At 40.0% G+C, this 27,100-nt stretch overlaps 1 protein-coding gene and 1 long non-coding RNA gene across 2 annotated transcripts; one reads left to right on the forward strand and one right to left on the reverse strand.

Annotated features, from left to right (window-relative positions):
- Positions 1-556: 556 nt before the first annotated feature.
- On the forward strand, positions 557-5,983 carry LOC125006371. The gene is made up of 16 exons (XM_047582336.1): positions 557-610; positions 985-1,079; positions 1,276-1,302; positions 1,443-1,724; positions 1,849-2,130; positions 2,215-2,508; positions 2,896-2,973; positions 3,055-3,111; positions 3,221-3,307; positions 3,534-3,635; positions 3,892-3,910; positions 4,068-4,087; positions 4,200-4,240; positions 4,355-4,424; positions 4,569-4,612; positions 4,694-5,983. The coding sequence occupies exons 2-16, from the start codon at positions 1,046-1,048 to the stop codon at positions 4,784-4,786; spliced, it is 1,530 nt and encodes a 509-aa protein (XP_047438292.1). The 5' UTR covers positions 557-610; positions 985-1,045; the 3' UTR covers positions 4,787-5,983.
- Positions 5,984-15,338: 9,355 nt separating this feature from the next.
- On the reverse strand, positions 15,339-18,668 carry LOC125006385. Its single transcript, XR_007112568.1, has 3 exons — positions 18,232-18,668; positions 16,169-16,170; positions 15,339-15,671 (listed from the first exon to the last, which is right to left on the reverse strand). It is a non-coding gene; the product is annotated as an uncharacterized LOC125006385 (long non-coding RNA).
- Positions 18,669-27,100: the final 8,432 nt, after the last annotated feature.

The raw sequence follows: 27,100 nt of genomic DNA on the forward strand, positions 1-27,100 counted from the left end.
TGCATTTGTATTTGTACCTTGGTCTAGGTCAATTCAGGCCAGGCAACCAAATATTAAAATGATAACAGACCAAAGCCTAAGCTGCTAAGATAATGAACATGCTAAGCATAAACCTCTTTGATGTCACTGTGGGCACATTATCATGTCTATATTAGTATTCAGGTCAAAGACCAACTGGTCTCTAGCTGTTACTTGAGTCTCAGAAATGTGTTAGCCTGGCTGACGACTCAACCACTTCCCTTTTAGTGGTGTCTAAAATAACTTCCTAAATACGATGCAAATATGCATTACATATTTACCCTCTACTATTGCCTCAAATATTTGAATGTCTAACTAAGTGAAGTTACCCACTATGTCTCTATCCATTATCTTCTTGTTGCCTCCATATTTAAAGAACTGTCCCCAGTGATTAAGATTATTAAAAGTGAGCCCTGGAGGACTTCACTTCAGTTGACTCTTGTCAGTTCAGGCATAAAAACGTTTGACTGTACAGAAAAGACTTAAGTTTGCATTGTTGCTATAAAGGATTAGTTCTGTGTGCGCTGTGTGTCCACGGTTGATATGAAGTTGCAGCCAGCTGATTTAGGCTTCGCACAAAGATTGGAAACAGGTGGAAACAGACACCTTGGTTCTGAATCTAGAATCAAGAATCATTTATTGTCATTATTATATATACATTTTGGGTGGTAGCTCCTTGCTTAAGTAGTACATGTGTAAAAACATTAGAATGAGTGCTAAACTAAAATAAAATGTTAATGTTTTCAATGTGAGTGCCACTGTGTCCTGTATGTATCAGTTTCCCTGACTCATCTCAAACCCCTTCATTGTGGTAGAGTTGATGAAAATATATTCAATAAAGATCTATTCAGTGCTTTGTTGCACATCACAAAAGTGAGTATATCAAACGTCCGCCTTTCTGTGGCTTGTTCATGTGACTGGCTTCTGATCTTGTGGTTTTTCAGAGAACAACTTCTCTTAATGTAGGTGGAGGTCACAGTAGTCAGACTACAGAGTAGTGTAGTCCATCACATAGTTCAGCTTCATCATGGCTGGGAACCTGCAGCTACTCATCCTCATGTGTGAGTTTAAACTTATTATCAGCTTCTTTTCTTGTTAATGTTGCCTAATGTTTAATGTAGGATATTCAGACATGTGATGACACTCATGTCACTGACTTCTGTTACTGACGTGTTGTCTTACACCACTATAACAAATTAGAGTTGCTGATGAACTATTGTTGAATCTGTTTCGATTTTTTAATATTTCCTCCACCAGGTTTCTTTCTTGAGCTCAAAGCACAAGGTCAGTCTCTGAGTTTAATGTTTTCTCTTTTAATGTTTAATTTGAGCAGTTTGACTTCAATGTATTTTTTTAGTATATTATGCAAAACCATTGGTTCATCATGTAATTCATGTAACATCCATTTACCTCTAACATTTCAGACCTTCCTCCTCCTAATTTGATGGTGAATCAAACGGAGATTGAAGAAACAGACTCAGTCTTTCTCAACTGTCAGACTCCATCATCTGTTTCTGTGTCTCAATGTTATTTCAAGTTTTTAAGAGACAAACCAGCCAAACTTTTCTCCTGTCAGGAGACACTTTCAGCAACTGGACTTCTGTCACTGACACAGCAACGTTCACCTGCTACAGTTGAAGTGACATGTTTTTACCTTGAAGGGTTTTCATCTCCAGAGAGTAACATGTTGACCATCACCATACACAGTGAGTCCAAACTACTGAGAAGTTAATTACTATCGACTACGATTAAAATCATATGATCAGAAAATACTTCAGATACATCTTAGTTTAGTTTAAAATCTGTATCTAATGTACTTTTATTTTTCAGAGGTTCTTCCACCTAAACTGACAGTGAATCCACAGCTGATCACAGAGACAGACTCAGTCTCTCTGAACTGTCAGCCTCCATCATCAGTTTCTGTGTCTCAGTGTTATTTCAACTTTTTAAGAGACAAAGCAGCCAAGTCTTTCTCTTGTCTGAAGACACTGTCAGGAACTGAACTTCTGTCGCTGGTACAACAACGTTCACCTGCTACAGTTGAAGTGACATGTTCTTACCTACGAGTGCATCAGTCTGAACACAGTAACATGTTGACCATCACCATACAAAGTGAGTACACTTGTTAATGTATCAACATGTTTCATTTTCCAGTAACAGTCATTTATTCCATCCACCATGTTTTTACTTTTTTAGCTCCTCAGCCTAAACTGACAGTGACTCCACAGCTGATCACAGAGACAGAGTCAGTGGCATTGATCTGTGAGACTCCATCATCAGTTTCTGTGTCTCAGTGTTTTTTGTTCTTTATGAGAACAAACACGTCCAGAGCTGTCTCTTGTCTGAAGCCACTGACAGGAACTGAGCTTCTGTCGATGTCACAGCAGAGTTCACTTGCTGAGGTTGAAGTAACATGTTATTATACAGTGGAGCGTAGAGGAGAACAACATCCATCTCCACACAGTAACAGCTCCTCCATCAGCATACTGAGTAAGTGGCCATGCTACCATGTTCTTGGTTGTATCACTAAGTCAATGTGTTGTCAATGTTGCAAACCAGAAATAATTGAAAAGAAAAATCCTTTTAAAATGTCACAGTAATACATAGCTGGAGACTGTGATGTTTTATGAGAGCTTCAACCACTGCAGCAAATTCTCTGAATTGGGGTTTTATAATCAAAATCAAGAATAACTTATAACATATAATAAATATATTAAAAAATATTTAAACAGAGCTGTGTCAGGAGGGAAGGTTGTTAGTTTAGTGTGTGTGTGTGTGTGTGTGTGTGTGTGTGTGTGTGTGTGTGTGTGTGTGTGTGTGTAGGGGGGATTTCACAGCTCAACTGACTCTCAGGTTAATTTGTTTGTATTCACACAGAACTGACGAGCACAAATCCATCCACAACAACACAGGAGACGACGACCCAGACAATCACATCTTTCAGAAAGACCACAGGTGGGTCATGTATCTAAACATCAGTTCATTACATCAACCAGTTACTGAAACTATTCTAAAGGTTTTCTTTTATTGCACTAGGTCAGACTGTCACTATGTCACGTAGCAGTTTTGGTTCACGATCTACTTCCCTAAAAGGTGACACACAAAATGAGTTTCCCAATAAATGACACACCAGGTCTAGATCTAGAGCACATTAAAACGTTTATCTTTTTATTGTTTGATATTTGTCTTTTGTATCTTAAAGAAACAGTTTCTAGAGGAACTACCAGACCTGGTACAGGTGCTTTGACCCTGGGCTTGTTTCCTGTCACCACACCAGAGCCATCTTCAGGTGAACAAAATTTCTTCACATAGATATCATGTTTCTGTAACAATGCTCCTTGTGCTGTGTTTGTGGATTGTCATGCAGTTCAGAAACGAGTTTTGCATATTTACAATGTTTAACATAACTACCTCCAGTCTGGTGGTAGATATTATCTTGTTGGTGTGACGTCATCTGATTCTTTTGTTCTGATTCTGTAGGATTGAGACTTGTGGTCTTTGTTTTTCTGAAACAGATCTGTGGATGTGGAAGTTGGTAGTAGTTGTGCTTGGTTTTGGAGTGACTGTGGGCTTCATCCTACTGGGAGTGGTATTAGTTCATATCAAAAGAAGAAGTGGTAAGGACTGAAATGATTCGACTTGAAAGCTCCAAAGTGTTTTTCTGTGTGTACACCGTTGAAGTACCACTTTTACCTCAGTTTGCAAATGTAAAAAGATGCAAAAGCTGCTCCGTCTTTTAGACCAGAGTTCATTCTGTCGACTATAACCAGGAAATGACAACCACTAAAAATATCAACAGAAGTGAACTGATCTCAGTGGTTACTGATTGCACTTTTCATACTCTCGTCTTCTTCTTTTTCCTACATCATTCAGGGAAGTGTAGTGACAAGAGGTAAGATTTGTTTTTAAAAATGATTTACCTTGTTTAATACTGAAGTTCAGGTAAATGCTGAGTAAAGGTTCACTGGAACATCAGCTACTGAAGCAGAGGGAAAAAACATATTCACATCCTGGATTATTTAACAAGAGTTTTATTCATTCCCATACAGATCACAAGCCAGTGTTATTGGTAATGTACACGTTTACTGATTGGTCAACATCACAATATCACTTCATACATATATGGTATGATTTGCATATTTGTTTTTGGTGCATTGAGCTTTTTTTGTCCCCTGTTGTAGGCGAATCTGTGAACATGACGAGTGTTGATCCCGGAGAACTGGTAATTTTCTTTTGGTAAAGTCAAAATCACAGATCCTATACTACTGATGTGCATAACAAGGCTTATTTGGCCTCTAACACTGCTCTCCTCCTTTAAAAAAAAAAAAAAAAAAAGTTACCTGCAGGGAATATTGAGTCCTACCATGTGATCAGCTCATTTCCTGGTGCCAACTATCCCACTGCTGGTGAGCTTCTGCTTTTTCTCCTAGTGCTTATGGGTGTAGGATAAAACGATCAGATATATAAGCAACAGTCCCTGTGATGTTTAATTGGATGTTTATTTGGATAAATGATGCAATAAAACATTTCTGATTCTCATAATTTTTTAGGATTTGATCAAAGGAATACTGGACAGTCGTGTGAAAATGGGAAGGTGAGTGACAAACTTACTAGTTGTAGAACTGAGCATGATTACTATTTAGAACTAAAGAGCTCTCACTGTCTTTTTCCCTAGTCTGAAGTATACCATGTGTATGATGTAATCCCTGAGGAGCCAGCTGCAGTAGCTCTGGACAGTAACACCTACAGCACTGTAATGAAACACTAGTAAACACTGGAAGACCTGCAGGATTAGTATCAGGGAGATATAACATTTATTTATTTATGTATTTTTGGAATAATGACAAGTTTCAACATAGCAACAAACATCTGCCACCTGGTTAGTATGTTTGTAAAGGCTTCATACAGAGCCTAGTACATCATGCAGATACAGAACACATATCCTGCCCTCTGCTGTTGAACATGAGCCTTGCATGTCCACTGGTCCGCAGGCTTTATCCTGTCAGAAACAAATGTTGTCAGTAATCATCCAGGCAGAAAACGTTATTTGGGGACATTAAGTGTTATGTACAGTAACATTCATAGCTTTGTGTCTGCCTTTTTTTTATATCATGAATATGAGTTTATCCATATACTGTATACATACATAAACAGATTTTACCATTATTTACAAATTTACTTTTTTTTCAAAAGTATTGATATCTTGATTTGAGAAATCGATTTTCTGGTAACAGTATCGATATTTCAGTATTGATCTGCACATCCATCCATTCTCTGATGAGTCACAATTGTTTTGGAGTTCATAGTGTTGCTCCTGATCGTTGCATATCATATCATATGAACATGTCATGTAACATGCATCAGTGTTATCTAGTACTCTTATTTGTATCATGATTAGATGTATATGTAAGATTTAGTCAGATGTTTGTATCATTTTGTTCCTCTTCTCTTCTCTTCTCTTCTCTTCTCTTCTCTTCTCTTCTCTTCTCTTCTCTTCTCTTCTCTTCTCTTCTCTTCTCTTCTCTTCTCTTCTCTTCTCTTCTCTTCTCTCATGTTTTGTCTCTCTGTACCCATCCGGCCTCAAGCAGACGTCCCTCTCATAAGAGCTCAACATTTCTTCCTCTTAAAAATCATTTTGAGACAATGTGGATTCTTCTTCATACTGTATAAATAAACGTAATTCTGGGTGGAGTTTGCATGTTGAGGTGTGAGACTGTGTCTGTGGTTTGTCTCTGGGTACTCCGGTTTCTTCCAGCAACCCCCACAACCCTAGTGAGGATAAGCGGTAGTAGAAGATGAGATGATTGTTGTGCTGCAGTGTGAGGACATTTACAGAAGTGTGTGTCTGTGGCCTGTTGAATGCTATTATCTCTTTCTCATGCTTGCTGTGGTTTCCTGCCATTAAGTATATAACGTGTCAGTGACTTGTACGCTGACGCCAGAAAACTTCCTGGAGAGTAGTATTCAGCTTCATCATGACTGGACACCTTCTGTTTATTGTCCTCATCTGTAAGTTAAACATCTCATTATTAACGTTGGGTATTACACAACGATATTAAAGGAACACTATTACTTAAGGTTAACACATTATATGTCTCACTAAGTATTTTTATCTGCAGCGTATATTAACAGTTTTACATTAGTTGCGTCTTAGCTGCAGGTTAAATATTCCTATGCTGTGGTGAAGTTTCTTGTGAGTTACTAGTGCATCTATTTCACTTGGTTAAAAATCTTTCTCTGACAGATTCTTTTCATCAGATTGAAGGTCAGTCCCTGAGATTATCTTTTTTTTTTATAATCAGTCGTACAGTATCCGTACATATTTCATCCACATATGTTGACCTCTGTCTTTTCAGCTCTGCCTCCTCCTAAACTGACAGTGACTAGATCAGTGATCACAGAGATAGACTCAGTCACACTGAGGTGTGAGCCTCCATCGTCTGTTTCTGTGTCTCAGTGTTATTTCTACACTTTAATTGCATCTAAAGGAATTATTAAAGACTTCCCCTGTGTGAAGAATCTGACAGGAATTGAGCTTCTGGACATAGTAAACAGCCTATCACATGCTGTGGTTAAAGTCAGCTGTTTTTATGAAGTCCAAACTGAAAGGTCTCCATACAGTGACTCCAGCACCATCACCATATAGGGTGAGTGACTTTAATATGTTGTTATATCTTTAGAGTCAGCACAAATCAGTTCAATTTAAGTTGAATTTTAGTTCAGTTAATGTTGGATGTATTGTAGTTTAAACCTGTCTAAATAATATTTGTGAATAAACGTTTGAATGCCTCAACTTTCAGCTTCTCCTCGACCCAAACTCACCATTGATCCACCAGTGATCACAGAGACAGACTCAGTCACACTGAGGTGTGAGCCTCCATCGTCTGTTTCTGTGTCTCAGTGTCATTTCTACACTATGAGTGGAGGGACAGCCAGAGACTTCCCATGTCCCAGGAAGTGAGCTGCTGCAGATGGCAAGTCTCACATCACCTGCTGAAGTCAAAGTAAAATGTTGTTACACTGTAAAGCGTGAATCTCCATACAGTAATGAATCCTACATCACCGTGCAAAGTGAGTATCTATCACTTACATCGTTTTATCTTGACACCAGCACATGAAGTCATATTTCATCCATGAATTTGTCTTTAGGAACAAACGGAGACAATGATAGAATCACTGATTCAACAACATCCACCCTCAGTAAAAAGTCACCTGCAGGCAGAGATGAAGCAGGTATTATTTTTATTGGCTGAATTGATGTTTTTTTTTTTTTTTTTTATGGCAGAATATGTGTGCATGTGTTTGTACTTGCACAGCTATCCTTCTGAGAACCAGTTTAAGTTTTATATCAGCAGATTGAGGACATTTGTGTAAAGTGAGGACATTTTGGCCTGTCCTCACTTTTTGGCTGTTTTGAAGGCTAAAACTCAGTTTTAGGGTAAAGGTTACAATTAGGTTAGGATTAGGCATTTAGTTGAGATAGTTAGGGTTAGGGTCCTCACAAAGATGGTCATACAAGAATGTGTGCGCGTGTGTATGTCTGTTTTTTTCAAAAATGGCAGTGACCTGTTCACATGAATATTAAAGTTGCACTGATTTTGGATGATACCTGATGCATATTGTGTTTATCCACCAGTGCTATGTCACATAACACTATTAGCTTCACCACCTCAGCTTCCCAGACAACAATGAACCCAGCATCAGGTAACACATTTGCAAAATCGGACTAATGATTCACATACATTATTATACAAAAAGTTTAAATACAGACTGTGTCATTTATTCCTGAGAGCCACAAGTAAGATACTGAGATGGTTTTTAATGTTCCTGATTTAGTTCTGAACATTGCCACAATTTTTACACTTAATGCATGGTGTTAATATGAAAATGTACTTTGCCCGGACAAGCCCACTGATACAGAGGGCAAAATAAGTATTCATAGTCATTTATACACAGGATGAGATGTTACAATCCTTTGTGCCATGACCTAAGGCAAAACTCCTTTAGAAGCCTGGTCCAACTGGACAACCAACCAGCAGACCAGTGGTCAGCTACTAACTAACCTAGCCAGCAGCAGTAGGTAATAGAGATGATGGGAATGCGACTACATTCGAAACAGACATCTCTTCCTTCTGCCTTTGTTAGAAACGAGATACAATTAGCCTAGCCACAGAAATAAAACACCAGCTAATTAGCCTAACCACCAGCAGTAAGTAAGAAATGATGGCTTCAAATAACATTCCTCCCCTCTGCCAAGATCAGAAGTTCAGACAAGACACACCAGCAAACGAGCCTAACTAGCAACAGTAGGCAGTGTGCAGTGTGCCGCACATCATTGGGGTTTTCAAGTGGGCACCTCCCTTCACCGATGTTTTGTTAAGTTAGGCCCACGACACCTCAAGATTGCTTAACAGTGAGCTCCAGCAACCCGGAGTCACCTCACTCAATGCAGCCAACATGCCACCGTGTGCCTTTCAACCGACAGATTAGATTAATCTAACTACAACTGCTACCTAATGTTAGCACATAGCTAGCATTATCTTTAGCATACTCCCAAATTAGCATGCTTCCTCCGTAGCCACAACCACTGATTTGCTCGCTCTGCTGCCAAGGACATATTCTTGAGAAAAATCTGCTGCCATCTACCAGAATGAAGATGAAGATGCTTGTTGAATATTTTGCTGAAGTATGCGACCACTTTCTCCTCCTCCGCCACCACCTGGCTCAACACCAGCCCCATACCAACATCCTGGACGAACAGCAGGTTGGGGTCCGGGGAAATGATGATAAGCGACTCTGTCAAGACTTTCTTCAAAGAGCTGAAGGCCTGCTCCCACTCAGCTGTCCAGGAAAAAATCACTGTCTTTCTGCTGCAGGTGGAACAGGGGCTCAGCTATGCATAAGAAACCACACACAAACTGCCTGTGGAAGGACACCAGTCCAGTGAAGCTATTCAGCTCTCACTGGTTGGTGGGAACTGGCCAATCCCTCACTGCCTGCACTTTCTCTCTCATGAGTGTGAGAGTGGATGAACCAAACTTTAAAACGCACTCTCCAAAAAAAAAGAGGATGATGCACGTCATCAAACAGTGGGTCTGTCACCGGTTCTTGCAGGGGAGGCCAATGTTCCAGCCCAAGTACTTCCTGAATCACAACTGTAACACTAATCGTAAGAAGAGGTCACTGTCTCGCTGCCATGATCAGTGCCTTCGAGGAGCCAAACATTGTATCTGGGGTCAACATCAAAATGCGTTTACCAAATGGAGAGCTAGAACCGGGGGAAGGAAGAGGTGTTTTGCGAGACTGTGACAGAATTTTGGATGGATTTCTCTGACAGCTGCACACTGGGAGTTGAGATGAAAGTCCCCTTCATCAGGCGTGACTTTCAGTGTTAAGAATAGCAGGCTGTAGCTAGAGTGTTTGTAGTAGGATGGAAACAAGCTGGTTACTTCCCAGTGAAACTTGCAGTACCATTTCTGGAAGAGGTGCTGTATGACTGGACAACCAGTAGCTTCAAGGACTCCCTCTTACTGTACGTGTCACAAGAAGTAAGATCTGTCCTTCTGAAGGCTTTGCAGGACTTTAATTCAGTGGACACAGATGAATTGCTGGATGTACTCGATGCACATGAGTGCAAGCAAGTCCCTACCAAGGACACACTGCTCCCTGTTTTGGCACAGAACTGACACAAAGTAATCATTCAGGCCCCTATGTATGGAATTAAGTGCTGGCATCCTGTTGTGAGTTGTGTAGCTAGTTTACTACCACCAGAAGGATTACATCATTTCATTGCACAAAAAAACAAAAAAACTGCAAAAACAGTGAAGGGGCTTCTAAACTTTCCAGAGGAGGTGACAGCAGCCCAGTCCACAGTCTCTCCTTACCTGAAAAGATACATCGGCCGAATTGATTGCGACAATCTTCAGCTTTTCCTGTGGTTCTGTACAGGATCTGATCTCTTGGATAAGGCCATAATAATTGAGTTCATAGAAACCACAGATTTCCTCCGCAGACCACAATCTCACACATGTGGATGTGTAACAAAGCTGCCCATTTGTTACCACAGCTATCCAGATTTTCACAGCAAATTTAACAGAATTCTCACAAATTCAATATGGGTAATGGATGTGGTGTAGGTGATAATTCAAACAACAACACGAAGGATGTGACAGCTCCTTACTAGACTGGATGGTTTTGTTATCTTAACCATGTCTTTTATTTGTGCGGCATTTTATTTCTTCTGCTTTTAAAGTGGTTGCTTTGTTCTTTGACAATTGAATGGTAAGCGTAAAGGAATAGTTTGTGTTTTTTGAAGTGATGTTGTTTAGTTTAAATAACATTCTTTTGTAACTGTCAGTATGATGCTGGCTAACAGGACCTTTGAAAAATGTTCTTATCCTGTTATTATGTACAAAATATAACCTGTTCTGTTTTTGACTATGGTGTTTTTTTATGGTGTATTAAAAAGACCAGTAAAACATTCAAATTTGATACAAAATGTGGATGTCCTCTCTGTTACATTCTATACATCTTTATACTTTATACATTTCTAATGACACCACCCATAGTTATTTTACACTCACTCTCTAGTGTTATAAATGTGCTTTGTTATGGCTCAGAAAACACATCGATATATATATATATAAAATACTGTCATTATACAGTATACAGTAGCCTACTTGGTCTTCTTGTCTAATTGATCATAACAGCGGTTATGTCATTGTGGTTGCTGTCCAGGGTGCTATTTCCCTTGTTAGAGATGGATACATTTTTTGTGTTACCAAAAAGGTGATGCCTATAAGAGATCAGTTAATCTTTGTTTGAACTTTACCCTAAAGCAAAATATCAAAAACATGTAACAACCAAACAATAATTAATATATAATATAAAACTAGCTATCAATACTTAATGAGTTAATTTACTGACAAACTGTAAAACAGTAAGTTATAGAGTGTTTTTCTGATTATTTTGGTTTAAATAAAGACAACATAACCACACAAACATGAAAAGTAATATGTATTATGATGTACAAACGTACCAAAGTACCAAATTCACTACTCAATTTGTATGCTTGTGTCCATTTAAATAACTCGGCGAACCGTGTCCCTCAGATGAAAATACAAATCAAGTGCCTGGGACATGGTAGATGAGAACTCCAAGTTTGATTCCTCCATTACTATCGTGCACAAATCAAACACGTCCACATCACATGGAATTGAACTGACAAATGTGCAACTGTCTTTACATGTGGTCAAATCTTCAGTCAGTGGAACAAGGCAGTCTTCTGCACCCCAGAGGTGAGGGGCCATGTACATGACATCAGGTATCCCACCGGGCACATTGGTGTTCTTGGAGGGCTTTATACAGTGAGCATTTCAAACACCCAATGTCAGGCCGAGACTCAAAGCAGGACTCAGGACTCAGAATGCAGAGATGACAAAAAGGCTTTATTTGGATTCCTCAGAGATCCCTCACAGAGGGACAAACAAATGGCCACAAAAAACCTAGACGCTAATCTGACCAGTGAAAACAAAAAACTCTCCAGAAGGAGGAAACTCAAATCAAAGTAACAAATCAAAAAAATAACACAAAACACTCCGAAAGAAGGAAAACCTCAGGGCTAAGGATTTAACTAAGAAAAGACTAAACAAACAAAAATTCTCTCTTCGAGAGGATTCACAGGCTTACTTGAAACTTCTTTGGTTGAAGACATGAAGCAAAGCACGAGAACAGGTTGAAGACGATAACACTCTGGCACGAGACAAGGGGAACACAGACTACTTAAACACATGGAGGGAAATAGGGGACAGGTGGACACAATCAGGAATCAGGGAAGACAATCAGACTGGTGACACATGAGGAAGGGCAAGTGACCTGAAACAAGAGGAGAGTTACTTTTCAAAATAAAACAGGAAATGACAGGACAAAACAACCCCAAGACAAGACACCCTCGCCACGGTGTGACACCCAAGATGGCATTCAATACCTACTGCTGAAGAAACAAGAACAATAAAGTCACGGCTGGTATACAGTTCACAGTGATTAGGGCCTTTAATAAGTGAAATATGGTCTTCTTTGTTCTCTGCCTTTGCAGTGGGTAAGAAAAAAAAAAGTCTGTGTAACTGCCTCACATCAGTTTATTTAATTCTCATATTCTCATCTCTTATTTAATATCATTTCACTTTCGTTCGTATCTGTACTGTTAATTAAAGGTATTTTTTTGTTCCTACACGGCACCTTTTAGCGACAATAAAAAGTCTCTAAGATTACTGATTGGTTGTACAGTTTATGGGATTCTTGCTGTGATCGTAATATATAGGTTATTTACCTGAACGATTGGCATGAAACAGAAGAGCTTTGACGATGAAATCTCCAGCGAAGAATCCCTCATCCTTCAGTTCTGCCAGAAGTGTGATCTACGGTTCGATGGCTTCTTCTCTCATCACTCCCCACCAGCTCTCAATTCTCTGGTTTGCAGTGCTCGCTCCTGTGACATAACTCCTCTCTGCTGCTCTGTCATCCATGTCATCGCTCCATAAATACCGCTGAAGGTCTCTTACCAATACGTTCTCAGTACCCATGTCAGTTCGTACGAGCCTTGGGTAGCCCCCACAGCGCTCCACTGCTTCCATAAAGTACCCCCTGATAACTTTCGGGTCGCTGTTAGTGAGGGCAGCCCGCAGCCAAATGATGTTGCGTGAGAACCCGTCAATGCAGCTATTTATTTATAATCCATATGGCTTCAGTTTTTCATATGAGTCTATGTGCCACACAAAGTTAGGTCCCTGAGCAAAATATTGTCTTCTTCTGAGACGTCTGGTCTGGCGAACTTCCGATGAGGTTTAGTAGAGTGAGGAGGATCCTGGCGTTTTCTTTTCTAATAGAAATGCAGTGTTGTTTACACTTTGTGTACATCCACCGGTAGCCGTAATCCTTTCCAGGGCCTTACAGTTGGTCAACAATGAAGTTTATCCCGGTCTCCAAGTCCTACCTTCGCCAGTAAAGCAACCTGGCTCTCAATATCCGTTTTAAATGGCTCTCTGTAATGATGATTCCCTGCAATGCCAGGCTATTCAAAATGTCTTGTAGCTCATTCCCAGCCTAAAATAAACTTCTATAATACTATCGCTATTCATCGTGCACCTCTAAGAAGAAGAGGATGACGACAACGACGAAGAAGAATGAAATAGACTACCTACTTCGTGGCCACGAATCAGTATTTCGTGCGCACGTTTTACTTATTTCGTGGCCACCAATTAGTACTTTATGCGCCCGTTATACTTATGTCAAAGCCACGATTAGATTTTATTTGACCATGTCACGTCCCGGGCTCTGTTTTAAAGTGTGGGAGATAGCTATACAAGATGTATATAAACACAGTCGCCGTTCGCCTATGCACGCCTATGCACTTAACGATCGTGTATTGACACATTTGATTTGTTTGATTGACAAAAAGGGGCAGAGATCAGTCCTTATGGGAGTAGACCAAGACTTGTTTTTGAGCTGAAGGTTCTACAATGATACAGTCTGTCAGGCCGTCGATCAGAATTTTAACAGGCAGATGCAACAACATCAGCGCGAAAAACCCAGCTTTGCAGCTCCCGTGGCTGAGAACCAAGTTGGATGATAACAGAAAGCTCTAGTTTGTAACACGCCCCATTGTCAGTAACGGAAAGGGCGTTACAACGATGGAAACAGTAATTACTTAGATTACCCCGTTACTGAAAAAAGTGACGCCGTTAGTAACGCCGTTTATTTTAACGCCGTTATTCCCATCACTGGTAATTTAAAGTTTTTTCACCTGCCTGATAACTGCCAGCAATTGACTGATAAGTGACCGTACAACCTTTTGGAAAATAAAAAGAGTGAAAAAAGGAAAAACGGACTTGTTATTGAGAGTGAAATCCAGTGTAAACTCTGGGTTGATGCCATCCCCCTTTCAAGTGGGGAGTTGCACGTAGAACTAACTTGACTCTGTGCCCCAGAAACTCCAGCTCTTTTCTCATGAAGCAGCACTTTTTGGGCTGAAGCTTCAGACCAACCACTGATATCCTCTGTAGAACCCTCCAGAGGGCCCCCAAGGCTGCATGGAAGGAGCTTCCATGGGCCAGTATGTTATCCAAATAGACCAGACATTTTTGTCAGGGAATGTCACTCAGCACCTTTTCCATTAGCTCTTCAAACTACGTTGCAGAGGACTCGTAACTACCTCAACCTTCTGCTGGTACAGAAAGCAGTCTTTGGCTTCAGGGCTGATTGGCACCTGTGAGGAGAGCCAGGACAAATCAGACACCAAGTTCAGAGACTCAGTGGGTACAAGTCTCTCGTGGTAATGCTGTTTAGTGGTCTGTGGTCAACACAGAACCTCAACCTATTTGAACTATTTTTCTTACTGACCATCACAACTCCTGAAGGCCCATGATCGAACGAATCACTAACTGATTCGTACACTAAGTGACTTGAGTCAGTGACGCAACGTGTATCAGTAGATCAGTAGCATCCGTAGCATTCACTGACTAGACCACTCTCCTTAATCACTGACTATAGTTGGCATTACACATCTTCATAATGGTAGCAAAAATAGCTATACTTAAAACGTGATTACTTTTGAAAACAACAATATTACCTATGTACAGAAGCTTTACAATTACATGTATGCATTTAACAGCAAAGCGACTTGGTCAATTGGCAGTTACTCTAGTCTCCCCTAAAGGTTACGTGCTTTGTTCAAACGTTGGCAGCTGAAATTCAAACTTAGAATTGGCAAGCCAGGCATGATACTGCATGCTACTCAGAACTGCAACAGGCCTCCTTGGTATCGCTACTAGCGTCCTTGGTATTACTACTAGCCTTTGCATATTTCTAATAATTTTTCTTTTTCTACTAATGCAGATGGGGTCATGAAATGTGATGAGGCAGCCACTTTGGACTTCATCTGGGTGTGTGCTTCAGAGCATCTGAACCATCCACCACAAAGAGGTGGAGGATACACACCACTCAGGACTCTTACTCCATTGTTAAGTTTCTTGACACATTTTTTCCATTAATTTCACATCAACACTTTCAGTTTAACATGTTAATTTGTTCAAGAATAATGATAAAGATAAATAAAGGCAAAATAGGTGAGTGGTGATTTATTTGTAAATCCTCTAAGTTCATGTGCTTCCAGAGGGTGTGGACCACATAAAAATAACATGAAAATAAGACGTGGAACTAATTGCACTTTGTCTTAAACAGAGCTGGACAGTAACAGAGTACATTTACTTGAGTACAGTACTTAAGTACAATTTTGAGGGATCTGTACTTTACTCTAATGTCCTAATATTGCAGCACTTGTTAGAATGTCAGAAGGACCTAAATACTTTGCTGGTCCACGTAAATTAAAGTTAGTTGCATCAGTAAAACCAATTTAAAAAGTTAGTCTGGAGCCATTGGAAAATTATGAACAACCAGCACTTCATAATTGATAATACTGCTATGTAGACTACGTGATGGGTATCTTTTCTAATATTTATTAGTTTATTATAGTGTAAACTGAAATATTATACTGTGTTTTACAGAGAAGGCATGAGACACATCTGGAGGAATACTGTCAACTGACTTCAACAGCCTGCAAGAGGCCATCAGAAGGTGGAACAGGCTTCAAGGCGAAGCTGAAGCTGCTGGAGACCAAGCAGGTGTCTCAGAAAACGGTTGATCAGGCTATCCTCGACTTCATCGTTCAAGGTCTCCAGCCCTTCTCCCTGGTTGAGGAAACCATCCTTCCAAGACCTTATTGTAGAATTACAACCGAGTAGTGCTGTCATGTCTGGGGGCGACTATGGCTCAGTAGACAGAGCGGATTGTCCATAAACTGAAGGGTTAGCGGTTCGACCCCCCGAGTGTGCCATATGCCGAAGTGACCTTGAGCAAGACACTGAACCCCCAGTTGCTCCCAGTGCAACTGGCACTGGTATGTGAATGTGTGTGTGCTTGTGTGAGCGAATGGGTGGATGCGTCTCTGACTGTAAAAGCGCTTTGACTACCTTTGGGTAGGTAGAAAAGCGCTATATAAGAGCAAGACCTACTGTGCGATGTGAGATTGATTAGCTACATCTAAAATGAACGAATGTCTCAAGAACGAAATGAAAAAGGTACATTACATTGCCACCACTACTGATTGTTGGACGGCCAGGAGAAGGAGGTTTATAGGTGTAACAGCCCACTGGCTTGATCCTTGCAGTTTTGAACGCCGTTCCCTACAACTCCCACACATTCGATGCCTTGGCAGCTGTTTTGACCGACATTCGTGCAGAGTATGAAATAGGTCTAAAGGTTTTGTAGGTATTGAACTACAATAGACAACGGGTCGAATTTCGTCAAACGAGCCGTGTCATTGGTCAGCAGGACGAAAATAACAATGAAGAGTTAGTTGCAGAAGGCACAATCGAAGAAGAAGAAGTAGGAGAAGATTATGATGCATCTGATGGTGAAGAGGAGGTGGAATCCATGGATGTGGAAGCCATTCTGGAGGAAAATGATGGGCTACGGTATCAGCTGCCGAAACATCATCGGTGTGCATGCCACTTACTAAATTTAGTTTCCACAGTCGATGTTGATCGGGCTAATAAGACAGAAGCTTACAAAAAATTGTCCAGATCAGCCTTTTCTAAGTGTCAGGAATAAAGCATCAAGATCTCCTCAAAATGCAGAGCTTATAGAGGAACACTGTAAGCTTCACTTGGTACAGCCTAATTCAACTCGATGGAACTCCTCTTTCATGGCCGTGGAACGTGTGGTCAGAATCATCAGAGACCAAGGACAGGGGTCTGTGAGAACGGTCTGTGCTGCACTCAATGTTCCAATGTAAGTAGATTATGTTAATGTATAATTGTGTTCTTAATTTGTTAGAGTAATGCTTACCACATTATCTGCTGTAGGTACATAAACAAATAAATAAATGTTCAGCATTGCACACTGGTTCTGTATACATTTTGTTGAAATATGTGTTTGTTAATTTTCTTCTGTTTCTGTTAGGTACAGTCCAGCTGACATAGCCTTTTTAGGAGAATATGTCACCACCATGAGTCCAGTTGCGAAGCCCTTGAACATACTAGAAGGAGAAGTCAACGTTCAGATGGGCTGGCTGCTCCCGACAATCACCACCCCCACAACCAAGCTTGAAAAGTCCAGACTGTCACTCAGATTTTGCAAGCCACTTGTTGATGCTCTTCTTGAAGGTTTAAGGAAGCGGTTTGAGAGCATGATGTCAGAGCCATAATAACAATAACTAATAACAGCAGCCATACTTGCTCCAAGGTTTAAAACCTCCTGGACCAGCAATGACACAGTCCTACAGCTTGGTAAGGACAATTTTTTTTGTTGTTGTTTTTGTTTGTTTGCTTGTTTTTACAAAAACCTTTACATAAAACAATTATTCTATGCAGTTGTTTACTTACAGAGTACTAATAACAAAAATATGTGTTTGTTGTTGTGATTCTGTGTTTCTAATCAAGACCTTAGTAACATCAAGACACATCTGCCAGAACACGATGAAGGTCTTCGGTCTCCTGATACCACATCAACCTCTTCTGATGAAGATGACTTCTTCTCCAATGTCAAGCAGACGCATTCCCATGAGATAAGTAAGCAACTCGATGGATACCTAGTCGCTACGGCTGAAGGAGTGAATTCACTGGCCCCCTATCCGGCTGTGCGTAACCTCTCACTAAAGCTCAACACAGCCCTGCCAGCTTCAGCAGCGTGTGAAAGGCTTTTTAGCGTAGCAGGTTTGCTTTTCACCCCAAGAAGGGGATCAATTCATTCACAGAATTTTGAGAACCATTTTCTCCTCAAGTTGAACAAGGACTGGTGTGAGAATGGTGCTATTCAGCTGAAAGTATTTTCTCCTGCCTTTGCCTGTGTGTCAATGTGAGAGGAAGGGGCTTAATACTGTCACCCAAATGAGCTAATTTTTTTTTCCTTCTTTGTACGCTGACCTAAACACAGCTGATTTTTCTTTGTTTTTCTTTAATCATTATTATTTTCTCTTCTTTGCTATGCTGTGTGTATAACACGGTGAGGTTCAGAGGTGTGTCAGAACATTGCTATATTGCCTTCTTTGCTGATTTAGGTTTATTGATTTGATTGATGAAAAAACAGAGAAATTCACACATACATACAATTATTAGCTGAATTTTCTTTTCTGATATTACATATTTATGTAAGCTGAACATTTGTTTTTATGTTCTTGAGTATACTGTGTTTTTAACACAGTCAGGTTCAAATGTGGATGCAAATCCATTAACACTAGCAGAGGTTTGTCAGAGCGTTGCCATTGTGCTATTGCCTTGTGGGCAAGTGAGAAATGTTAAATAAAGCAACATGGTAAAAAGATGAAAATGACTTGATTTTACTTTCAATTCCTTTTACATTCTCCAAGGTATTAACATTAACATTTTTCATAACTCCATCTAGGACGTTTCTATACATAAATGTAAGCACTGTGGCAGTAGTAATGCAATATTTAGAAAATGTACTCTTGTACTCTTGATACTCAAGTACTTTTAAAAACAAGTACTTCAGTACTTTTACTTAAGTAGACATCTGACTGTAGTACTTTTACTTGTACTTGAGTAAAATTTACTAAAGTAAGGAAGCTGTGTACTCTGTCCGCCTCTGGTCTTAAAAGATGTCCAGTTTATTAAATATAAACACTTTCATAATGTTATTTGCACTAAAGCAAAGGTACTCATTTGGAGCTGTCATTATTTATAGGGTAATACAATATTATGTTACTGGTCCAGCCCCCTTCAGATCAAATTAAGATTTTTATGTGAAATAAAAGGAGTTTGACCCCCCTGCTGTACCAGTTGATTTTCCTGTAGCTTCGTTTGGCTCAGCAACAGGTTTGATGTGGAACTGCATTATATCACTAGTATACGTTTCCAGTTATCTGCCGCTGGGACGATTAAATGAAGCTATATAGCATCAAAGCAGCATCGAACCGATGTCCGAAATGAGTTTAAATTTGATGTAGAAAAGACGTGTACAGCGACCACATTTGGATTAGAATTAGCCCCTATATATAGGTTTGGACGACTCTGTGGGAACACAGAGTAAGCAGTGTTGGGCACGTTACTTTTAAAAAGTAATTAGTTATAGTTACTAGTTACTTCTCCCAAAAAGTAACTGAGTTAGTAACTGAATTACTTCACTATAAAAGTAACTAGTTACCAGGGAAAGTAACAATTGCGTTACTCTTCCCTTTCTTAAATTGTGTTTAATAATTTGTATTTTTCTTAGCAGGTTTCACAACCCAGTTGCATAGAATAAAATTGCATAGACACGTACTTACACAGAACTTTTAATATTTATTGCACCTCAGACCCCAACTGGTAGACATACACCGCTTTCACATCAGCAAAAGTATCCGGTCGGACCCCCCGCTGTGAGAGCTGCGTGTCTGTTTTTTCCTCCCTCATACATCATCGCGTACATTGAAGGTAAAGTTACAGTTGTTGATGACCTGAAGAATGGACCCGTCAAACCCCCGCTCTTCCAAAAGGCTGCTGATATTAGAATACATCACTGTGTCCTGTACAGAGCCCGATAAATCCCCCATTTTCTTGGATGCAGAGCGCTGCCATGATCGTTAAAGTGTGGGAGATATCGCTATGCAAGCTGTATATAAACACAGTCGCCGTTCACCTATGCGCTTCCATTAAAGATCGTGCAACAACACATTTGATTTGTTTGATTGAAAAAAAAAAAAAAAAAAAGGAACAACAATCTCTGCCCTTGAGAGATCAGTCTTGGGAGTAGAACAAAACTTGTTTTTGAGCTGAAGCTTCTAAAATGATACAGTCTGTCAGGCATCGAGTCTTGAATTATAACAGGCAGATGTATGAGTCAGAGAGAAAAACCCGGTCCAACCAGTGACGTCTCGCAACTTTTCCTCCACATTCAGCATTGCTGCCGCTTATCTCTGCTGCTTGGGTGTGGGTGTACTTTGTGTGTAAACTGAACACTGTCTGTGATTGGCTTATCGTGAAAGCCTACTCCACCTTAGCCAATCATCACTTACGCGGTTGTTTCGCCCCTCCCTCCTCTCCTCGCAAAAAACAGTTTCGCGGCTCCCGTGGCTGAGAACCAAGTAACTCCTTTAATTTTCAGTAACAGAAACGGCGTTATAAGTCCCATCACTGCAGATAACAGATGCGTTTCCAGCCTTTCAAATAAAAAAAGTGTAAAAAAAAAAAAAAGTGTTTTATTACACTGAAATAAAAACAAGAAATTATTAAAGTGGAAAATGAAATAAAAAGCAAAATGGAAAAAAATTATTGTAAACTCTGTACATTTTAACATGCGAATGAAATGTCAACTTAAAAGACCAACTTGTGGTCTATTGCATTCAACCACTTCCCTTTTACTATGGTCTGAACTCACTTCCTATTTGTGCATTACATGTTTACCCTCTTCTATTATTTGTCTCAATTATTTGAGTCTCTAAATACATAAAGGTACCCACTATGTCTCTATCCAGTATCTTCTTGATGCCTGTATACTGAAATAATTGTCCACAGTGATTGAGATGAGATGAGATGAGATGAGATGAGATGAGATGAGATGAGATGAGATGAGATGAGATAATTAAACCTGAGCCCTGGAGTAAATTGACTCTTAAATTGACTCTTGTCAGTTAAAGTATAAAAACGTTTAACTGTGTAGGAAGGACTTTGCATTGTTGTTATAAAGGATTAGTTCTGTGTGCGCTGTGTTTCCATGGTTGATATGAAGTCGCAGTCAGCAGCTGTAGGCTTCGCACAAAAATTGGAAACAGGTGGAAACAGACACCACGTTCTAAATATCAAAATAATAATCACCACACATTAACAAATAAAAAATAAAAACAAAAATGCAAATTATCCATTCATACCAAAAAAAAAAAAACCTCTCAATTAATGTTTTGTATTTTCAGTGAGAGTGCCACTATGGCCTGTATGTATCAGTTTTTCCTTCCTTGTGGTAGAGTTGATCAAAATATATTCGATAAAGATCTATTCAGCGTTTCATTTTGTGTTAAAAGTGAGTTTAACAAACGTCTGCCCTGCTGTGGCTCGTTCATGTGACTGGCTCTGATCTTGTGGTTTTCCTGAGAACAACTTCTCTTAATGCAGGTGGAGGTCACAGTAGTCAGACTACAGAGTAGTGTAGTCCATCACATAGTTCAGCTTCATCATGGCTGGGAACCTGCAGCTACTCATCCTCATGTGTGAGTTAAAACGTATTATCAGCTTCTTTTCTTGGTAATGTTGCCTAATGTTTAATGTAGGATACTCAGCCATGTGATGACACTCATGTCACTGACTTCTGTTACTGACGTGTCGTCTTACACCACTACAACAAATTAGAGTTGCTGATGAACTATTGTTGAATCTGTTTCGATTTTTTAATATTTCCTCCACCAGGTTTCTTTCTTGAGCTCAAAGCACAAGGTCAGTCTCTGAGTTTAATGTTTTCTCTTTTAATGTTTAATTTGAGCAGTTTGACTTCAATGTATTTTTTTAGTATATTATGAAAAGCCATTGGTTCATCATGTAATTCATGTAACATCCATTTACCTCTAACATTTCAGACCTTCTTCCTCCTAATTTGATGGTGAATCAAACGGAGATTGAAGAAACAGACTCAGTCTTTCTCAACTGTCAGACTCCATCATCTGTTTCTGTGTCTCAGTGTTATTTCAAGTTCTTAAGAGACAAACCAGCCAAACTTTTGTCCTGTCAGGAGACACTTTCAACAACTGGACTTCTGTCACTGACACAGCAACGTTCACCTGCTACAGTTGAAGTGACATGTTTTTACCTTGAAGGGCTTCAGTCTCCAGAGAGTAACATGTTGACCATAGCTCTGGACAGTAATGCCTACAGCACTGTAATGAAACACTAGTAAACACTGGAAGACCTGCAGGATTAGTATCAGGGCGATTTTCTATTATTATTTTCTTTTTTTGGAGGAAAGTTTCTGTTTCCACAAATATCTGCAACCTGGTTAGTATGTTTGTAAAGGCTTCATACAGAGCCTAGTACATCATGCAGATACAGAACACATATCCTGCCCTCTGCTGTTGAACCTGAGCCTTGCATGTCCACTGGTCCACAGCTTTATCCTGTCAGAAACAAATGTTGTCAGTAATTATCCAAGCAGTAAATGTGGTCTTTGGACATTAAGCCTTGTGTACAGTAACATTAACAACATTCATGTTTTTATATAATGAATATGAGTTTATGTATATATTGTGTACATACACACAGATTTTTACCATTATTTAGAAAATGTTTACGTGCTTGTAAGTATACACGGATACACCACAACATTATGACCATTGACAGGTGACATAAATAACATTGACAATCTTGTGACAATATAATGTACCTTGTATTCATGTGGATGTTACTTAGACATGTACCACCCACATGGACCAGACCAGACACCCCACCCCATAGCAATGACACTCCTCTGGTGAGCCACAACTGTTTTGGAGGTCATAATGTTATGTCTGATCATTGTATACCTTATCACATCAGTACTGTGGTTTGTATCATAATTAGTTCTCTTCTCTTCTCTTCTCTTCTCTTCTCTTCTCTTCTCTTCTCTTCTCTTCTCTTCTCTTCTCTTCTCTTCTCTTCTCTTCTCTTCTCTTCTCTTCTCTTCTCTTCTCTTCTCTTCTCTTCTCTTCTCTTCTCTTCTGGTGTCTTCACATTAGGGGCCAGTGGGGCACTGCCCCCCCAGAGTATTATCAGCTATTGTAAGTTTTCCTGTGTCAAAAATGTTGTTGCGTTAATAAGTAATAAACTTCATAATAAATAAACTCCCCAGTATAATGTCTGCATTTGATGAACGCAATTTCCTCTGTAGACGCTTTTTGTAGTGTAGTTGTGTGTGAATAGTTTATTGTGCCTGATGCTGTGTCTCTGTTTCCGCTTGTGGACTTGTGAATGTGCATGTACAGCACACAGTTCAGTCTGGGTAGTGGGCCTGAAGTTCAGACCCTCAGAGCACTTCTCATTGGCTGATTTGAAAAAAGGGGCGGGGACTGCACAGGTCTTGCTAGTTCGGCTAATGTCGTAAAGTAACGTGTTTCATTTATTTGTTGCATGATGAATCAAGTTGACTACCTGGCTAGTATGAGATTCAGGACTTCACCAGTTGAGCAGAAGTTGGAGATAAAAGGGACCACATCGACCTGAGGACTCTTGACCCAGATGTTTTAGCGAACTATAGGCTGATTTCCAACCTTCCTTTTATCTCTAAGGTTTTAGAAAGGGTTGTTGTCAATCAGTTGGTTGATCATTTAAACAGGAATGGTTTGTTTGAAGAGTTTCAGAGTGGTTGCCAAATGTCAGAGCCACCATCAAACTTGACTGACTATGTTAACGGTTTTCGACACAGACTATATGTGGCAGGGAAAATGGCTAAACAAAGGCTAGAAAAATCACAGAAAAATATGAAATCACTGTTTGACCGTAAGGCAAAACTACGACAGTTCAGTCCTGGGGAACAGGTCATGTTTCTGCTGCCGGTTGTGGGTTCGCCATTTCAGGCCAGGTTCGCTGGCCCATTTACAATTACAAAGCAAGTGACAAAAAATATAATATATATATATATAATATAAATAATATGCCAACTGGAAAATCTAGATTGTGTCATGTAAATTTGTTGAAGCCTTATTATGCCCGTATGTTATCGTCTGGCTCCCAGGAGGCCCCATCAGTGAAACCTGCCTTGTGTGTAGACACGGAGATGTCTTCTACTGGGGGGGCAGCTATGGGGGAGGGGAATAGCCGACACATGAAGGAATACTACAGGTACATTTAAAAAACTCTGAGACCTTAAAGTCTTTGCCATCAGTACTTGGTCACTTGGATGAGGGTAAGCGTAATGAACTGGTTTCATTGATAAATAGGCACTCAGCCCTGTTTTCAGATACGCCCTCGTAAACACATCTTATTGAATATGATATATTATATATATTATATATATATATGATATATATGTTGGTGAGGCTCAACCAATTAAACAGCGCTTTTATCATGTTTTGCCAGACAAGAAAAAACAACTGGACAAATAGATTCAGTACATGCTAGATAATAATCTTGCAGGGCTCTCCAACTCTAGCTGAGCATCTCCGTGTTTACTGGTGAAAAAACCTGATTCGACTTTTCGACGATGCACTGATTTCAGGAAAGTAAACAGTGTCACAAAACCAGATTCTTTCCCGTTACCACGAATGGAGGACTGTGTTGACCAAGTAGGTGCAGCCAAATATGTGAGTAAATTTGACCCGTTAAAAGGATACTGCCAGATCCCACTGTCTCCCTGGGCCCAGGAGATAACTGTGTTTGTAACTTCTACTGGTTTGTATTCCTATAAGGTCATGGCATTTGGGTTACGTAATGCCCCAGCCACTTTCCAACGGCTAATGAATATTGTGGTAGGTGGGCTGGTTGGTTGTGCTGTGTAGCTTGATGATGTTGTCGTGTACAGTGATACAGGACCATCAGTGGAGGATCACTGCATTGTTTGACAGACTGGTATGAGCGCAGTTAACTGTAAAATTTGGCCAAATGTGATTTTGCAAGGGTCACAGTTACCTATTGAGGTAAAGTGGTGGGGCAAGGAGAGGTTCGCCCTGTTGAGGCTAAAGTGGAAGCCATTAAGAATTTTCCGCCTCCGGGAACAAAGAAAGACTTGATGCGTTTCTTGGGCATGGTGGGGTACTATAGAAGTTTCTGTAAGGACTTCTCATCAGTTGTTGCACCCCTTACAGATCTTCTGAAGTCAAATGTGAAGTTTGTCTGGTCAGATAAGGCTCAAGATGCATTTCAAAATGTTAAAGCTCTCCTCTGTGCCTCTCGTGTGTTGACAGCGCCGCAGTTTGATAAGCTGTTTATATTGCAGGTCGATGCCAGTCACCTGGGGGCTGGAGCGGTCCTGTTGCAGTCTGATGCTATGGGGGTAGAGAGACCAGTTGGGTTCTTCTCAAAAAAGTTAAATTATTACCAGATGAACTATTCTGTTTTTGAGAAAGAGGCCCTGGCGTTAATTTGGGGCTCACTTGCCGCCTGCTTGGTTTGTGTTTCTTTGTTGTAAACATCAACACATTTCATTTACATACGTTGCATACATTACTGACCTCACAGATTACAGATATCGTTATTATGATGATTTGAGTTGTATTTCGAAATACATTTTCAATTAAATTACTTTGAACATGTGTGGTCTCCCCCTTTGTCTTGGTCTCTGAGTCAGGTTTTAGAGTTCATCATAGTACAGAAACGGCTCTGGTTAAAGTTACAATGATCTCCTCATGGCTTCAGACTTGTAAATGGTAAATGGTCTTATTCCCAATAGCGCTTTTCTACCTACTCAAAGGTACTCAAGTCGCTTTTACTGTCAGAGACACATCCACCCATTCGCTCACACAAGCACACACATTCACACACCAGCGCCAGTTGCACTGGGAGCAAGGACACTTCGGCATATGGCACACTCAGGGGATCGAACCGCTAACCCTTCGGTTCATGGACAATCCGCTCTACCTACTGAGCCATAGCCGCTCAGTAGGTAGCCATAGCCGTCTATAGTTGTTCTGCTAGATCTTAGTGCTGCATTTGACACTATTGATCACAGTATTCTACTACAGAGACTTGAAAGTGTGATCAAGATTACAGGAACTGGTTTGAATCATATCTATCAGACAGATTCCAGTTTGTCCATGTAAACATCAATTCTTCTATATACTCTACTCTTCTATCCCTTACATACTGTTCAAATTCTGTACCTTCATAGTATGGTCCGGGTCAAAATTGACCCGGACCAATAATTCCCTTGTAGCAAGTATTTTTTACAAAATATTCAACTACAAACCTATTCAGAATGTTTAAATAGATTATCCCACTTAAAAAAATTAATGATTAAACCTTCATAAATGTTTCAAAGAGCAGGGAAAGTGTATTTTTTAAGTTTTACACCACTCGTTTTTGGTGAAAATTATCTATTACACAGTATAATGTCATGTAATATTTGTAAGAAGTAAAAATAAAAAATATAAAAACTATAATGAATATATTATATATTGAATATATTTTATTGACCCTGAAAATTACATGAACATTTTGGAACTTCATAATACAACCACTGAACACTGTCCTCACTGCTATATCACGAGATAAAGTGCTTATCCTGAACTAGTCTCTGCATTCAAAGCAGAGGTGGAACACTTTCCATGTGTGGATCTTGCACATGTGTTTACCACTCAAAAAAATCAGTCTTCATGCCTCGGCATCCCAGAGACTGGAAGCAGCCTCACCTCCTGATCTGTACACTCCAGCCAGTATAAGAAGCCCCGTGCAGGCATGTAGGTCAATTACATCCATGGTCTTCCATTCCTGGCCATAACGATTAACTCCCTGCAAGTTTGTTATTTCAATGGTGATTTTTTTCAATGTCTGGAGAAAAGGAAGAGCTGAAATGCTGACAAAATGTCATCTGCATGGGAGATGGTCAGTCTTGAGGGTCCTGGAGTCTTTCGAATGACATTTTCTGCTGCCATCCTGTCTGCAACAAAATGTGGAAGTGATGACGAACAGATAGCACTATTTTTTTGACTGCCCTGCTGTCGGCACCTTTTCATCAGAGGGATGATGACTTTTCTTCTACGTTGTCTTTCTGCTCTGACACGTCCTCTAAATCAGAATCACACTCTTGGAAGAGTAGATCCAGGGCCTGTTGGACATTCAGTCTTGCCGCCATGATGTCCATCACTAAAATGGCAGCCCATACCTAACTTTATAATGTTATGACCCCCACCACCTCCCTCCCAACCCAAGATTCCCAGATTCTAATTTGTTACTTTCTACATTATTTTATTACATCGCAGGTGCAGGTGCAGGTGCAGGTGCAGGTGCACATCTTGTGTCTGTGTGAAGGCACTGTCTGACCTCCGGATAACTTCTGTTCTCTTCTGTTCCCATATACGATCACTCCCATGTTGTTTGTTGGTATTTCAATATTTTGGTATTCCCCTGCCCTCACAAAG

The sequence above is a fragment of the Mugil cephalus genome, chromosome 4, assembly GCF_022458985.1.
Source record: "Mugil cephalus isolate CIBA_MC_2020 chromosome 4, CIBA_Mcephalus_1.1, whole genome shotgun sequence".
In the NCBI taxonomy this organism is placed as follows: Eukaryota; Metazoa; Chordata; class Actinopteri; order Mugiliformes; family Mugilidae; genus Mugil; species Mugil cephalus.

What these genes read in the sequence shown, in the direction of transcription:
- LOC125006371 (XM_047582336.1), top strand. Translation starts at nt 1,046, where the DNA reads ATGGCTGGGAACCTGCAGCTACTCATCCTCATGT. An exon ending in GTTGACCATCACCATACACA is followed by an intron (nt 1,725 to 1,848) that starts GTGAGTCCAAAC and finishes TTTATTTTTCAG; the next exon opens with AGGTTCTTCCACCTAAACTG. An exon ending in TGCCAACTATCCCACTGCTG is followed by an intron (nt 4,425 to 4,568) that starts GTGAGCTTCTGC and finishes ATAATTTTTTAG; the next exon opens with GATTTGATCAAAGGAATACT.